At 28.7% G+C, this 15,117-nt stretch overlaps 1 protein-coding gene across 1 annotated transcript in view; it reads left to right on the top strand.

Moving 5' to 3' along the window:
- LOC103576100 (voltage-dependent calcium channel type A subunit alpha-1) overlaps positions 1-15,117 on the top strand; it is a 165,049-nt gene that overhangs the window by 62,430 nt on the left and 87,502 nt on the right. The window contains exon 2 of the mRNA XM_053740947.1: positions 8,987-9,104. Within this exon, the coding sequence (XP_053596922.1) occupies positions 8,987-9,104 (118 nt within the window). The remainder of the gene's footprint in view (positions 1-8,986; positions 9,105-15,117) is intronic.

The following is a 15,117-nucleotide window of genomic DNA, read 5'->3' as shown; positions in this document are numbered from 1 at the left end:
TAAAGATTTGATAAGGTCCTTATCAGGTTAACCTTATTTCAAATGAGCTCTAGATTGGGATTTCCTGACGGAGAATTGATATCGATGAAACGTTAATTACCCATGAGGTTCTTATCAGGTCCTTACCAGAATTTCCTCATCAAATCCTTGTCAGAGTTGATAATTACCTTATTAATAATTATTTAAAAAAAAAAATATTAAACTGCGAAGAAAAAAAAAAGAAAATTTTAATTAGATCCGGAATGTCATCTATCGTATTAGGGACGTTTTTTAGAGGATGTAAAACATGTTTTTTGTTGATGAAAAAATCCCGGTGACTGTTGGGCTCGAACACACATTTTCCTGATTCAAGTCCTTGATGCTGAGTGCAAATAGTATATTTATTGTGATATCAAAGAATAACTGATGAAGAAATAAAAAATCCATGATGCAATGATTAACGTAATCTTTACGTATATTATTGGTTCATAATTGAAATCAATGGTTTGGAAATCGTTTTGAATATCAATCACCACCGAAAGTACTGGTGGTACAGGGTGCAAACTCAACTTTTGCCCGCAGTACGGGTTCTTTGTTTAACTTTTAGCCAGTAAATAAAATATTAAAAGGAATTGGAAATTTTATGGTCAAATGGGTTATTGAATCATAAATCTGTGGTCCTTCGAGCAAATTGAGGAAAAATTCCTTTCAGGATTTTAACAATAATATTTGGAATAACTTTTAACTCGATGAGCAAGTGAGAATACTTTGCTATTAAAGCAAATCTTATATTAACCTAAAAAGGTCCTCATTGTATTTTCAGGCAAATCAGGAAAAAAATATAGTCGGGAATAATCTATTATCATTGTTATTTATTAAATATGAAATCCATACTAATATTCTAATGAAAACTATAAAACTATAATTTTTTTTTTTATGAAAATTAAATTTTTTCGTCTTTTGATTGCATACAAATTTTCATATTTTTAATTTATTATGGTACATGTTTCTGCAGAAAGTTTTCAAGAAAATTTTATTTTACTATAGCTCAAAAATTTTTTATCTTATACTTACCGGAGACCTAGTAACAAGTCTCCAAATTGCACCTTAAGAAACGATTTTTTATACAGATGGTAAAAAAAGGTCTAATAGCTTGAGTATAGTGACATTGCATCGCATGAACATAAAATATATTTTATGTCATACGCAAAAGCATAACGTGGATATAAAATAAATCAATAGTTAAATACCAATTTATCATCTGATTAAACTGTACGTCAAACTGTCAAAATTAGCCACTACCCTCTATTAATTTTGATAAAAAGACGGTTTAATAATTTATATAAAACTTTTTTTGACAAATTTTTTCTGCATTAATTCTTTTCATATTAAAATGTCTTCAAGTTCATTGAACCTTAGGTCATCAGAAAGTTCTAGTCTCATAATAATGAATATTTAAAATTCATAAAAAAAATAACATAATATTGTAAAAGCAACAATAAATTACTTAAACATTAATTCATATATATATATATATATATATATATATATATATATATATATATATATATATTTTACTAAAAATATTGAATTACGGCTTAATTTAATATTTACGAAAACACACATGTACATAAAAAAATTAGTCCAATTAAAAAAATTAATCGTACTTCGTTAAGTAAATACTGGTCGGTAGTTCAGTTTCATGAAAATTTATTTACAAAATTAAAAGTATGTAAGCTGATAGGAGAGAAAAAAAAACGCAAAATACACCAAAGCATTGTGTCCATAGTTTCTACATTTTAATAATAATAATGGCACAATAATATATGAGTTTCATTGTCGACATATCAAAATCCAGCTTGCAAGCTATAGGTTACATATCAACATTTGTGAAGTAACTCAGACATAAAAGGCATAGTGTATCAGTAATTTAAGTTTTCAAAGTCGGTTGATAATTTTATATAAAAGTTTAATTGTATTCTCGCGTTTTATACTCTCACTTTATTTTAATTATGCATACTTTGTGTATGGGAATTGAAAGTTCACCCTGAAAAACCGCCAATAATGATTTTTCAGAAAAATATCCACGTGTATATATATATATATATATATATATATGTATATATATAGTGCACGAGCCACGAGCGCAATAACATTGCCAATTATGAGATAACTAGGACAAACCAAGTACTACACTGCCCACTACATATATATCTACTGGGACAATATTCCAGTATCACCGAAATGTCTACATGTCACATAAAAAAAAAAATAATTATAATAACTTGCTGACAATCATTTGCGTTTATTTATTTTCAAAGAGATTTCATTTTACTTTTTTTTTTTTTTTTAATTTCTGTTTTATCCAAATTGTTTTTCTAAATTAATTTCACAGATCAATTAAAAGCAATTTTCTGATAAGGTAGATAATTGAAAACTAGTTGTTTCAATTTAATTGTATTAATTATATGTAAAAACAACTCTATTAAATTTGAAACAGTGAAAATAGTGACTATTCACTGTTTACTAGTGAAAAGTATGTCACTAATTCAAATAGTGGTATACTTTCCACTGGCAATAAGTGACTATTCACTGCTAAATAGTGATTTTCACTAATTCGTTTTTAGAGAGAACGAGGAGTTAAAATAAAGTATCTTGAAATTTTGGTAATTTTTTTTCCCGTGACTTTAAGTTGTAATTTATTTTTTTTAAAAATCTGCAGATGTAGCCTATAGGCGATTGAAATTTTTTCCTACTTCCGTTCAATTTTATAGTAACAAAAAGAGTATAATGTAGTATAACTTAAAAAAATGAATTTTTTCTTTAGCGTCCCGCTTTTGACCGGCTATACTATGACGTATTAATATTATTAAGATTATTTATGTAACGTCGAAAGTTATTTTAATATAATAAACTAATGGTAGTTGATATTGCTATTAAGTAAATAACAGTGAACGATTTCAAGTATTAGAGGAAGTATATAAGATTGTTGGCAAGTAATTGAACGCGTGGCACAATCCATCTACATGGGATTGTAAAATTTCCGTGGTCGGAATCACGCGAGAGCATTTTACGCCAGAATGTAATTTGCATTCCCCCGAGGCTATGCGACGTTATTTTATAATAGAAGGCTATCGAGAAAGATTTTTAATTTTTTTCGACCAAAGGACAAATTATCGAGGGCGAATTTTTTTTTTTTTTACTGCATACCATAAAATGAAGTGATTAATTAAGTTAAAAACTCAAAAAGTAACCCTACGCCGGTACTTTAATTTCTTCTATGTATATCAACTCATTGTATTTTTTTAAAATATCTCATTCACTCGCATTCGTCCACTTTAGTTTCCTTTCTAGCTGCAGAGAACTACCGTAATACATTAATTTGTGGTAGACCACGTTAGTCAAGTTCAAGGTACTCTTCAAGGTCTTTTTATTGCTATCACTATTTTAGAGCATATTATATTTTTTATTTTGTTGAGAATTAGTATTCACTAATTAACTTATTTAATTTTCTTATAACTTCTTAACACAGACTAACGAAAAATTGATATTACTGAAAAAAAATGTGGTTATCATAACCGCCAAAAGTATTGCTAATGATAGATAGTTGTCATAAAAGTGTATCGTTAAATTGTATTTTTCGAATGAAAGAATTGTCAATTTACCTATACTACATGGTAAGAAATTTTTTGTGGATATCACTATGCCACTATGGGCGTGAACGCTATACTGTATGGTATCGAAGATTTTTATACGTTGTAAAATTGTATGCATAGATGATTCGACCATTGCGGGAATAGTAACATTGGCGATAGTTGGCGTGGACGCCGCAATGTCAGTATGGCCGTCAGGCCCTTACTGCGTTGCCGTATCCACAATGCTTCTGGCAGATAAACTTAGTCTAACGACATCTATATAGTTTTGGCGGCAATACGATAGTATACATTGATTGACGCAACGAAAATTATGGCGGGAAAAACTAGTAACATTGTACCCTCAGCATTGTAGAATGGGTATCAGGGCCATGTTGTTTTGCCCTGCCTGCTATGCATATGCGTGAGCAATACAATAGCTCCAGTACTATACAGTATAGTAAATAACGCCATACTTCTGGGACTCGTTACAATACTGTCTTGGAATATTTCGCATACTATCTTAGTATCTGTTTTGAGACCATACCAGCATGGTTTTGAACAATGCATTTCTTACCGTGTATTTAGTTATATTACCGGATATATCGGATTTTATTTCAATCCGAATTCACTCTGTCGCTTGGAGTTCCGGAGTTTTCAAAAAAAATTCACTCCGCATGCGGAACATTTTTTTATTTTTTTGAGCGAAGTGATTTCGGAATGACACAGATTTAATTTTAATTTGCATTGTAATTATTTATGTACTCAATGTAATTGCAAAAATATAAAAAAATTCCATCTAGCAGCCGAAATGGAAGGTAGATTCTTCTAAAGACGTTCTAAAAATTTTGAATTCTCATAAGAGCAGTAAAATTGCCGAAGTGAGGCGAAAAAAATTTTTCGATCGTAAAGCACTCTCTGATGCTTCGCATGAATCATGAGTCGTGCCATAATCAGTCATTGAAACCATATCTAGTAATTTTCTTGATTTTCTTCAAATTTTCAAGAGTATTAGCAATTTACAATATTTTAAACTTTAGATGGTCACTGTAACCTAACAGCGCTGCTCTTTCTGCAAAATTGTTTTTATCAGTATTTTATTATTAAAATTTATTATTTCTTTATGAATACTTAAGGAAAAGTGAAGTACTACAGGCTACTTCAGAAGTCAAGTGTAAAGTTGTTTCTTTCATCGTCCAATTTTTATCATTTTACATGTACTCCAGATTTCGGAGCGATAAGAAGTGATTGAAGTTCAACGGGTTCCTGGTAACTTGCATGAAAAATGATTTTTTTATCGAGTAGATCGTTGGGGTAAAATGGGGCCCATGAAAAATTTAATCAATTTTTTTTTTCTATCAAATATATTGAAAACTCAGTAGAGATTCGTTCAAGTTAAGTAAAATAAATTCACATTCGATTCAACAAAAAAAAAATCATAAAACTTTAAATACTTTTTTTTAATACTCGTGCCCTAAAAATATTTTTAAAAATCAAAATTTACTGATTTCACTAAAATTTCTTACAATTTAAAAATTTTTTTCCGAAATTTTATTTGCTAATTTTGTTCAGTCTCACGTGTTCATAAATAAACAAGCATCTATTAATAAATTGTCTACGAAAAATTTTTAACAGATTTATGGAAATCCGATTAATTGATTTAGAAAAAAATGATCTTATTAATTTTTGAAAAATTTCATTCAATGAATAATTGAAACATTTTTTTCCCCTATTTTTAGAATAAAAAAATAATTACTTTAATTTTCGGAACAGTTTTTTGCTCTTCATGTAATAAATCATTCAACGCAACCAGGAAAAAAAAAATTATCGTGAATACTTAAAAGAGGTCATTCAGATCAATGTCCCAGTGGTACAATTTAGTTTTCTGAAAACTGGAGAAATTAAAACAATTGTCTAGTTACAAAACATATTAAAAGTTGGATAAAAATAAAATTTCCATACTTGAAATATTTTATTGGTTTATGGAAAAATTTGTCTGATAAGCCATTAATCATAAAAACAATGAAAAATGCTCGAAAAAAGTTAATTTATAAAAAACAGTTGGATGAAACAAATAATAAAAATGACAAGTCTATTATATTTAATAGCTTATGTACTAGATAGTAATAGTTAAAAGATTTCTCTTACAAATGAATTTATTTAAAAAGTTGACTCATCGCAAGCAGAGAACGAAAAGCACTTAGAATATTAAACGTCGTGCCTGGTCGCGTAATCGTCGCGGCTGTACAACCAATTTATATAACAAAGGACCGTTGCGCTCACGCTAGCGCACTGTGAGTGAAACAAAGGGGTGCTCTATCGGTTAAAAATAACCCAAATTACTGGGTATGAATTACTCGAGGCCACTGCCGAGTGTGCGACGAGCGATGAATAATAAAAAAAAAAAAAAAAAAAAAAAAAAAAAAAATGAAAACTAAAAAAAGTGGTTGAGAAAACTCGAGCTTGGGGATAGATATGAAAATTCATGGGTAAAAAGTTAAATTCAAGTAGGAATGATTGCTATTTAGGAGAGCAATTCAAGAAACGAATGAGGGGATAATTAAGTTTCCGTTGGGTCACCGACTAAAATATAATCAATAGAGTCCAGTTTCTTTTACGTATAACTTAAAAATTAAAGCACTCGGAGTTTCATACAAGAGACACTTGATCGCACTTAGTGTCTTAAAAAACTATTCTAGTTTTAGTCAATGTAAATTTTGTAATTATAATTATTTAATTTTAATAAATATTGATTTTGTCTTAATTATTACTAATATTGATTATAATGATAATTAATGAAAACAGTTGTTTCATTACTTGTAAAAAAAAAAAAGTCATTTTTTTTGACTTGGGATGTGAGTGCCAAACTACCTTAAATTGACTATATTAGATTGCTGCATTAACTGTCTTCAATTTTAAATAAAAGTATTGTCAATTCAACCGTATTCTTTGGTTATATTCCCCATACTTGGTATCGTTTTAACGATTCTTATAGATAGCTATTATAGCAATTCAGATGGTTAATATAGCAATCCGGATTGTAAATATATCAATACGTATTGTTAATATAACAGTACGTATTGCCGTAGCAACCACCTATACAGATAGTTGATTTAACAAAACATTGTATAGGTCAAATGGCAATCTAACCTTTACGCAAATAAAGTATTGCTACATTAACAATCTACGATTTTCCAACCTATTGATGGTTACTATAACCTAAAAGTATTTCTATTACAACAATATTTTTCTTTCGGTGTAATACTTTTAAATACCTCAACAGAATTTTTTTCCGTTTTCACTTTTAAATTATATTAGTTATAAGTTATAGCTCATAACAAATCAAATTTAGTTCAAAAAATTGCATGTGAATCATTATCTACATTAAATTTTATTAAAAAGAAAAACAAACCAAATTCTGATAATTTTGCTTAAGATAACCTATTTTACTTGAAAACGAAAAAATTTTATTTGCATAGGAATTTAAAATTAGTCTAATTTTATTTAAAACATATGTAAAACGTAGAAAGCATAGTGTAATCAGGGTAAACAAAGTATATTTTTTCTTAGTGTTTCTATTTCGTTCAATTCTCTCTATGATTATTTGTTATTCTATTTGTGACCCACTGAACAGTAAACAAACAGTCACTTCAGAATAAAATAATATTCTATACGGAGCAGACAACGTCTTTTTTAGAATTTCAATGTATTAAACTCATTAATTTGTTTGTTCAACGTATGCCTGATTATCGGGCCTTATCATATCTGCAAAGCAAATCCTAAATGGCCGTTTACCGATCGGTGGTTAATAATTTGCATAAACAACAAATGGCGCCCTGTGTTCTTCAATAGTGTTTGATTATGGGGGTCATAAACAAACTCATTTGAATGCATAATCACATTCCTCTCTAAAGTCACTAACGACCATTCTCAAAAATAAACTTACGCAAATTCGCTTTGGTTTTGACTTCACTGGTCTTACTTAGTCACGATTTAAGACGACCAAGTCTAAACCAAGTTTTATTTTTGACCCGGGACATGAATAATGTGTTAAATTAACAAAAAAAATTGAGTGGACCGTTTAGGACATGTGATTTGTATTAAATTTAACACAAATTTTTCAAATATCTGCATAAATACGTTGGTTATTTTTTATTAATTTAAGTAAAATAAAAAAAGTCATTCGGCAGCCAAAATGGAAGTAGATTTCTTATTATTTGGTTACTTCAATCTTTTAAATGAACCTACCGAGAAATCTTGACAATTTACGATAAGAGATACATTATAGAGAATAAAATTATTAAAATATTTAAAATAGCTATATTATTATCATATTTAATATTATTTTTGTAAATGATCTATCAGGTTATTTATATATTCTCAATACAAAAAAATAGATATAATTGCTTGAATTAAAATGTTTTGATTTTAAAAGTGTTACACAGCAATAATATGAATTCGAACAGTTTCATAGATTTACTAAAAAAATAGGAGAACGCAATAGCTAAATTTCAAAAATGTCAATGAATAAATGATAAAATGATAACATGCATATAAATACATATATAAAATTTTGAACCAATGGTATTTTTGGAAACGACTCGACTAACTTAGATGTTCAGTCAAGAACTAGTATCATATATAACCTCACCTGATTTAGGGATTACTTTGCTGATATAATAATTCGCAAAAATCAGACATTTGTTGAATAAAGTATGGCGTATAGCACCTAGGCTAAGTAATTATCCGTCTAACACAATGTTCTTAGCTCACCCGCTATGCAAAGTACTATTAATTTTCTATAAAATATTCTGAGTACCTAAAATTTAATTTACCTAGCAAAGATTTCGGAATTATTCACTCAATATGTAGTTACTGAGACGAGATTTTAACCATCCAAATTGTTGCCAATAAACTTATATAGTAACGACCATAATAATGCATCGAATAGTGACTATAATTATTAAATTTAACATTGCGAAAAATTTTTTTAATTGTAAAATATAACTACGTATTACTTTTGATGAAAAAAAAAAAAATTATTTTACTGTTAAAACTAATTTCGCTCTCTTCACAACTAATCACGTTTTTTATCTCTATTTTCTTTCGGTATATAATAATTAACTTCTCCCTACAACAAAATCGACGTATTGACAAAGGCTTTAAGTAATCGCCATACACTGACATACTATATCTTGATATCATCTGTGTATCTGAGCCGAGTTACTCTTTAACCAGTTCTAGGTCGTCACACCGAGCCTACCAACAATGTCTTCATGTCCTCGATTTTTTTTTTCTCATGTTTTTTTTTTATGCCATACCAATCTCTGTATGTACGATGGTATTATAGCTATTTTTTTTTATTAATGCTTCAGGTTGGCAGCAGCGCAAGAGGCGGCACAAAGGGATCCTGGATACGCGAGTCAGTACAGGAGAAGGCAGAGGTCGGCCGGACTGAGTGGTCTCGGTGACTGGGCTAACTTTGGAGGGGAGGTAAGAGTCATTTATACATATATATATATACATATATATATATATATATTTTTTTTTTTTTCTAATAACATATTAGTTATTTGTTTACTTGAATGAGCCAATGATCATATTTATCCAAAAAAATTTTTTAATTTGAGTTGAAATCTTTTTTTAAAAATTATTACGAATTACTAATTTTTTGATAAAATTTTTTTTTATTTGTAAATGTTAATCTATAATTCCCAGAGAAAATATGGAGTAAATTGGCCATCACAAATGGTAAGACCATTTCGAAATTTTGACAAAAAAAATTTTGTTTGGGCTTATTATTTAAGTTACTTTATTACAAATAGGCAAAAAGGCTGAGTTAAGGGTAAAATAAACATTAGGAACGATTCCTTTTTTTTTGGCTGCAATTCTAAAATAGATGGACTACTCGGGTCGATTAATTTACTCCACATTTTTCTTTTAGATGCTATAAATAAACATTTACAAAAAAATGTTTTATTTGGCCCCCAACACTTGAATTTAGCGAAAAATGCTAAGAGACATTTTTTGTAGAGCATTAAATTTCCTTCAAAAATATGTATCTTGACTAGAAAAAATTTTAATATTTCTAGCAGTTACGAAAATCCAAAATAGAAACAAAGAATTTAAAAAACAAATCAATATTTAAGGCACGGTTACAAGGAAACGGCTCGTTTTATGTCAATTTACTAAGAGAGATTTTTTGTAGGGAATTCACTTTCCTTTAAGAATATAAATTGCTCAAATTTTTCAGACAAATGATTTACGAGTTTTGGGTAAAAAATGAAAATTCTTTCAAAAAACGAATAGTCGTAACGATACATCTCTTAATATCAAAATTAAGGGCTCAAACTTGCACAATAATTTTTTTTGGTCATCAGGAATAATATTTTCACAGTATCGAAAGAAAAAAAAATAGTCGATTTTTTTGGCCCAGCCTAACATATATATATATACTGGTGCAATTCGATTTATGACGCATTCAAAGTTATTTGATATAAATAGATGAGTAGCAATATCAATCTATACAGTGATATAATATTAATTAGTATATCTCGAAATAACTGAATAGATGAGTGATAATCTCTTGATAATAAATGAGAATCTTCTATAAAAATAATTTTCACTTTCGAATAAAAGTTACATATTCATTGGAAGATTAATTATTATTAATAAACTTAATTGAAAAGTCTCAAATACTGAACGGCTTTTCTATGAATTGAAAAAACAAGGTATTCAATTTAAAATATTTTGAAAATTAAAATCAGGTAACAAATAATTGAATGCTCTTTTTTTGAGTAAAAAATGATAAACCATTTTTATTTGTACGAATAAAATATATGTTTTATAAATCAATCGAATAGAGTAGTTTGTATCATTTTTACAAGCATTCAAAGCCAATCAAAGTGTATTTACAAAGTCAAAGTGAATCAATATGTAACGAAATGCATATTCAAATATCCGCTTAACATGTAACTTCATAAGATAGAAATTTTAGTTCCTTTTAGATTCATGTGATTTATGGTATTGATTCAGTTCAATACTGTTAACAATTTAGTAAAAATTTTTCTTTTTTAAATTTATAAATTTTTTTTTCTATCAATTAAAATACTAATTTGAAGACCAGACAAAATAAAGTTATTAATAACAATTATATATTCTTCCTCTAAGTACTGCTTCTAAGACATTAGATCACATTTCGGATCTAATTAAAATTTTCTTATTTTTTTTTTCTTTCGTAATTTAATATTTTTTCCTAATAAGGATCGTTAATTCGAAAATACGTAGATTTTACCTAACTAGGGGTGAAGAGGGATTACCCGATCGGGGCCTACGTACGATTCTGCGTTACATCCCAATGTATGGTCCCCATAGAGTGACCCAATCGGGTCCCAAGCAGGTGTACTCAAAAATTTCTAGCCGCGTATCGTTTTGAAAATGCCTATATCTAGACACAATTAGCTTACATCGTTTGTAATTGATCTTTATTTAGTCCCTGATTAAAAAAAAAACAATTCGAAACGGTTAGAAATGATTCAATACAATTCAATGTCAACGTCTATGTAGACATACATTCATCATTGAGTAAATCGCTTTGTTTAATCAGGAGTAGTTTTCTGCACTTGGAAATTAACTTAATATCTATATTAATATAATGTATATTAACAAAGGAGTACTAAGATTGGCTACTTAAGAATTCCATTGGCTAATAATAAACCAATCATCATATTAAATCTAATTATGCGTTTTTTACACACACACACACACACACATATATATATATATATATATATATATATATATATATATATATATATACACAAGCTGGGTGAAATGAGCGTGGTGACAAAATAAAGATAAAAGTTTGATTCTCTTTATTGTTTAGGAAAATATCAATTACTTACTAAAAATAACTCCATAAACCTTTTAATCTTAACCTCAATTATTTCTGGGGTGAATCAAACCATGGTCTTATTGTGTACAAAAACTCAGAAAAAATTACAACTTATTTAGTATCATTTAATGACGACAAGTGAATGGATCTACGTAGAGTATTGGAAGATTATTTATTATCTTCAGTCATATAATTTTTTTTGTTTCATTTATTATTGTGTTAATCATTTCACCCTAGTGTTACTTATACAGTACTTTGTTAATGAAAATCAAGCAGAACTCTACTCATAAGGATAATCCTGTATTTTTAAAGTGCGCACACATCATTTTTCGGTATTTTGAATTTTAAAAGGTAAAAATTAGTTCAATTGAGATTGTTTTTTTACAATCGAAAGAAAAATTATTATTTTATATACAAATAAATGCAGCAACTATTTGTGAAATTATTAAGCATCATTCCAAAAATATTCTGCTAAATTTTCATAAAAAAATATTGAAAAATAAGCTAGTGGCAGTTAGTCCACTCAATTTACTCTCAAGTGTTGTAGGGGGAAATTAACTACTGGATTTTTAACTTCCCGCTAAGAAAATCGACGATTTTCAAAAATTTCGGGAAGTTATTGTTTTCACCCCGATTTTCGAAAATCGAGTTTTCATCAGATGTCGACGTTTTGAGGTCCTAGGAAGCTTTTTAACTAATAAATCGATTTGGATGGTTGAGGTGTCAATCGAAAGAGCTTGTTGGCCGTCAACTTTCCTGAAAATTTCAGATTATTTGATCAAATAGACTCGAAAATATTGGCGAATTACGAAAAAAAAAAAAATTTTTTTTTTAGTTTTTTATTGATTTCTCAGAAACGACTAATACGATCGACTTCAAAATCTAATCAGCTCTAGTACTCAATAAAACGCGTCGATTGTCACCTCAAACATCAAAATCGGATAATTCGTTCAAGAGTTATCGCGGGAGAAAGAAATGGTGAAAAACGGTTTTTTCTAAATATTTTCGAAACGACTGACGCGATCAATTTCAAATTTTAATCAGCTCTAGAATTCAATAAAACGCGCCGATTGCCACGTCAACTATCAAAATCGATTGATTAGTTCAAAAGATATCGGCGTTGAAAAGTTAAAAAAATAACATTTCATGTTATTTTTTCCGGATAAATCATAATATAATGTACTAAAATGTGCCTGATATCATACCAACTCATCTTTTTTATGGTTTCTTTTGATCATATAATGTCATCGAACTTGGTTTTCAGTTTAAATCATATTATCAACAAAAAAATCGATAAAACGTAGTTTTTAATATTTTTGTCGGATATTTCATATTTTATTGTTTCTTACATGAGTCAAAACTTATTTGAATCTTGATTTTGATCCCTGACATTGATTTCTGCCTCAATACACTTATTTTACTGAACATAATCAGGAACAAAATTTTAAAAACCGCTTCATTGATGATTTTCGATTCTTAAATTTTCAAACTTCAGCATAACAGGTAACTTGTTAGAGCTCGAAAAGATCGTAAAAAAACAATGCATGTGATAGCATTTTCGAGCTCAAAGAGCTCGAAAATATATCTACACTAATGTTTTCGAGCTCTTTGAGGTCGAAAACAGCGGGAAGTTTTGGGGCTGGCCCGCAGGTTCAACCGACGCCCAGATTTTTTTTTATTGATAATATATAAAAAAATTCCGTAGATCACGAAAATAATAATAAGAAAGCTCAATTCGGCCGCGTTTTTTAAATAAATAATAAAATAACAATAGGGATGCCGAGACACCGTGTATTTTCATTAAAAAACTTCAATTTATTAATGTAAAACCCTATGATGACTGGTATTAAATTAAAGGGCGATAAATTCTTAATAAGAAATATCAAAAACCAATCTCCTTCGTCCACTTAGTCCAATTAAGTGGACTAAGTGGGGAGAGACAAGTTACTTCAAAAAAAAGTCTCCATGCGGTAGTCAGGATAAATTTTGACTGCTTCATCTAAAATCAAAAAAGGATTTATTTTCTTTTTCAATAACTACTTATTTTTTAAAAAACAAAAGGAACAATTTTTTGACGAAAATCAGAGTTTTTCGATTGTACCATTACCAAAATTTCAAAAATGAATATTTTGTTTATTTCTTCGTTCAAATCCAAAATTATGCACGAAAGAAATCTCTTTGGTTTTTTTATTTCAAATGAGGCAGTCACGAGTTATCCTGCCCACGGCATGGAGACTTTTTTTTTTAAGTGACTCGGTTCTCCCCACTACCACTGGCTTATTTTTCAATATTTTTTTATGAAAATTTAGAACAATATTCTTGGAATGTTGCTTAATAATGTCTTAAGTTTTAAGAATGTTAATGAAAAAGAAACTCTGAAAAGAAAAATAACGAAAGTATGTTCTTTTTTTTTTTGTATCTCAGACACTTTCCCCCCCTTAATAGAAAAAAATAATTGCTTGGCACCATTTTAGTAACTAAAATAAAATTAAGCATTTTTTCTTAAAAATATACATTTTTTTCTCTTGGTGTTGTTATGTTCTGGCTTTAATTATATTTATATAAAAATTTTAAAATTTCTTTTGGTGATATATAATAAAACTTTGGTCGCTTTGATAAAGAAAAATTCTTCAACAGAGCAACTACAGCAGATAAGCGATTTCCGCGGACACCGTCGTGGCCCGTATTCTAAACTCATGACCAGGCATGCGACCCGGCCCTCGACGACGTTCGCTAGGGTAACCTGAGATGTGACGTTGGAAGATTTATAATTTTATAATTTTTTGTACTGGATCTGAGAAGACAGAACATCTAAGTCACCGGACCTCGGTCCTAATCAAATATTGTAAAAATTCATAATCACTAATAATCGACGAAGGACACGTCTGGGGTCAATAGATACCCTAATAATGTCAAACCTGAACATTTAAATTATTAATATAAATTTATTTATATTTTTAATTATTGTGGGGTAATACCCCAGAATGTAACAGTGTACAAAAACATTCAATAATATATTTTTGTGAACAGAAAAATATACTTCGAATATGTCAATCGATCAATGATCACGATTTTTAATTCTAGAACTATATAAAATCGACAAATAAACTTTGTTTTCCCTATTCCTCTTCAAAGCGTGTTATTCAACACATTTAGGGTCTTGGTTTTCGATTGAAATTACAAAAATACTAAAAACTGACTCTTCGCACCTTTTGGAACTGAGCTAAAAAATTTTAACTTTGGAAAGAATACTTTTTTATCAATTACATTTTTTTTTAATCGACTGCTGACAAAAAAAACGGTTTTTAAAATCATTCAAATATACATGTATGTAATGTATAAATATATTGTATTTCATTCTATACAAATTCTCTACTTTTCCCTTCATAAAATAACATTACTTGAATAAATTTGAATTTTTTTTATACACATAATGGCAATCAATAAAAACTTTATCTACTATATAATTTTATTCCATAACATTGTAGTTGTTTTTATTTTTTTTTTTTTTTTCTTTATCCGGCAAATCAGCAATATGAGCTTACATTTTTATAGTCTTTACATATATTTTATATGAAATAATTTATTATGTTTTATTAGTTTGTAAAAGGA

Source organism: Microplitis demolitor, chromosome 7 (assembly GCF_026212275.2).
Source record: "Microplitis demolitor isolate Queensland-Clemson2020A chromosome 7, iyMicDemo2.1a, whole genome shotgun sequence".
In the NCBI taxonomy this organism is placed as follows: Eukaryota; Metazoa; Arthropoda; class Insecta; order Hymenoptera; family Braconidae; genus Microplitis; species Microplitis demolitor.
The sequence above is the reverse complement of the archived record's forward strand: the minus strand, read 5'-3'. Positions and strand labels throughout refer to the sequence as shown.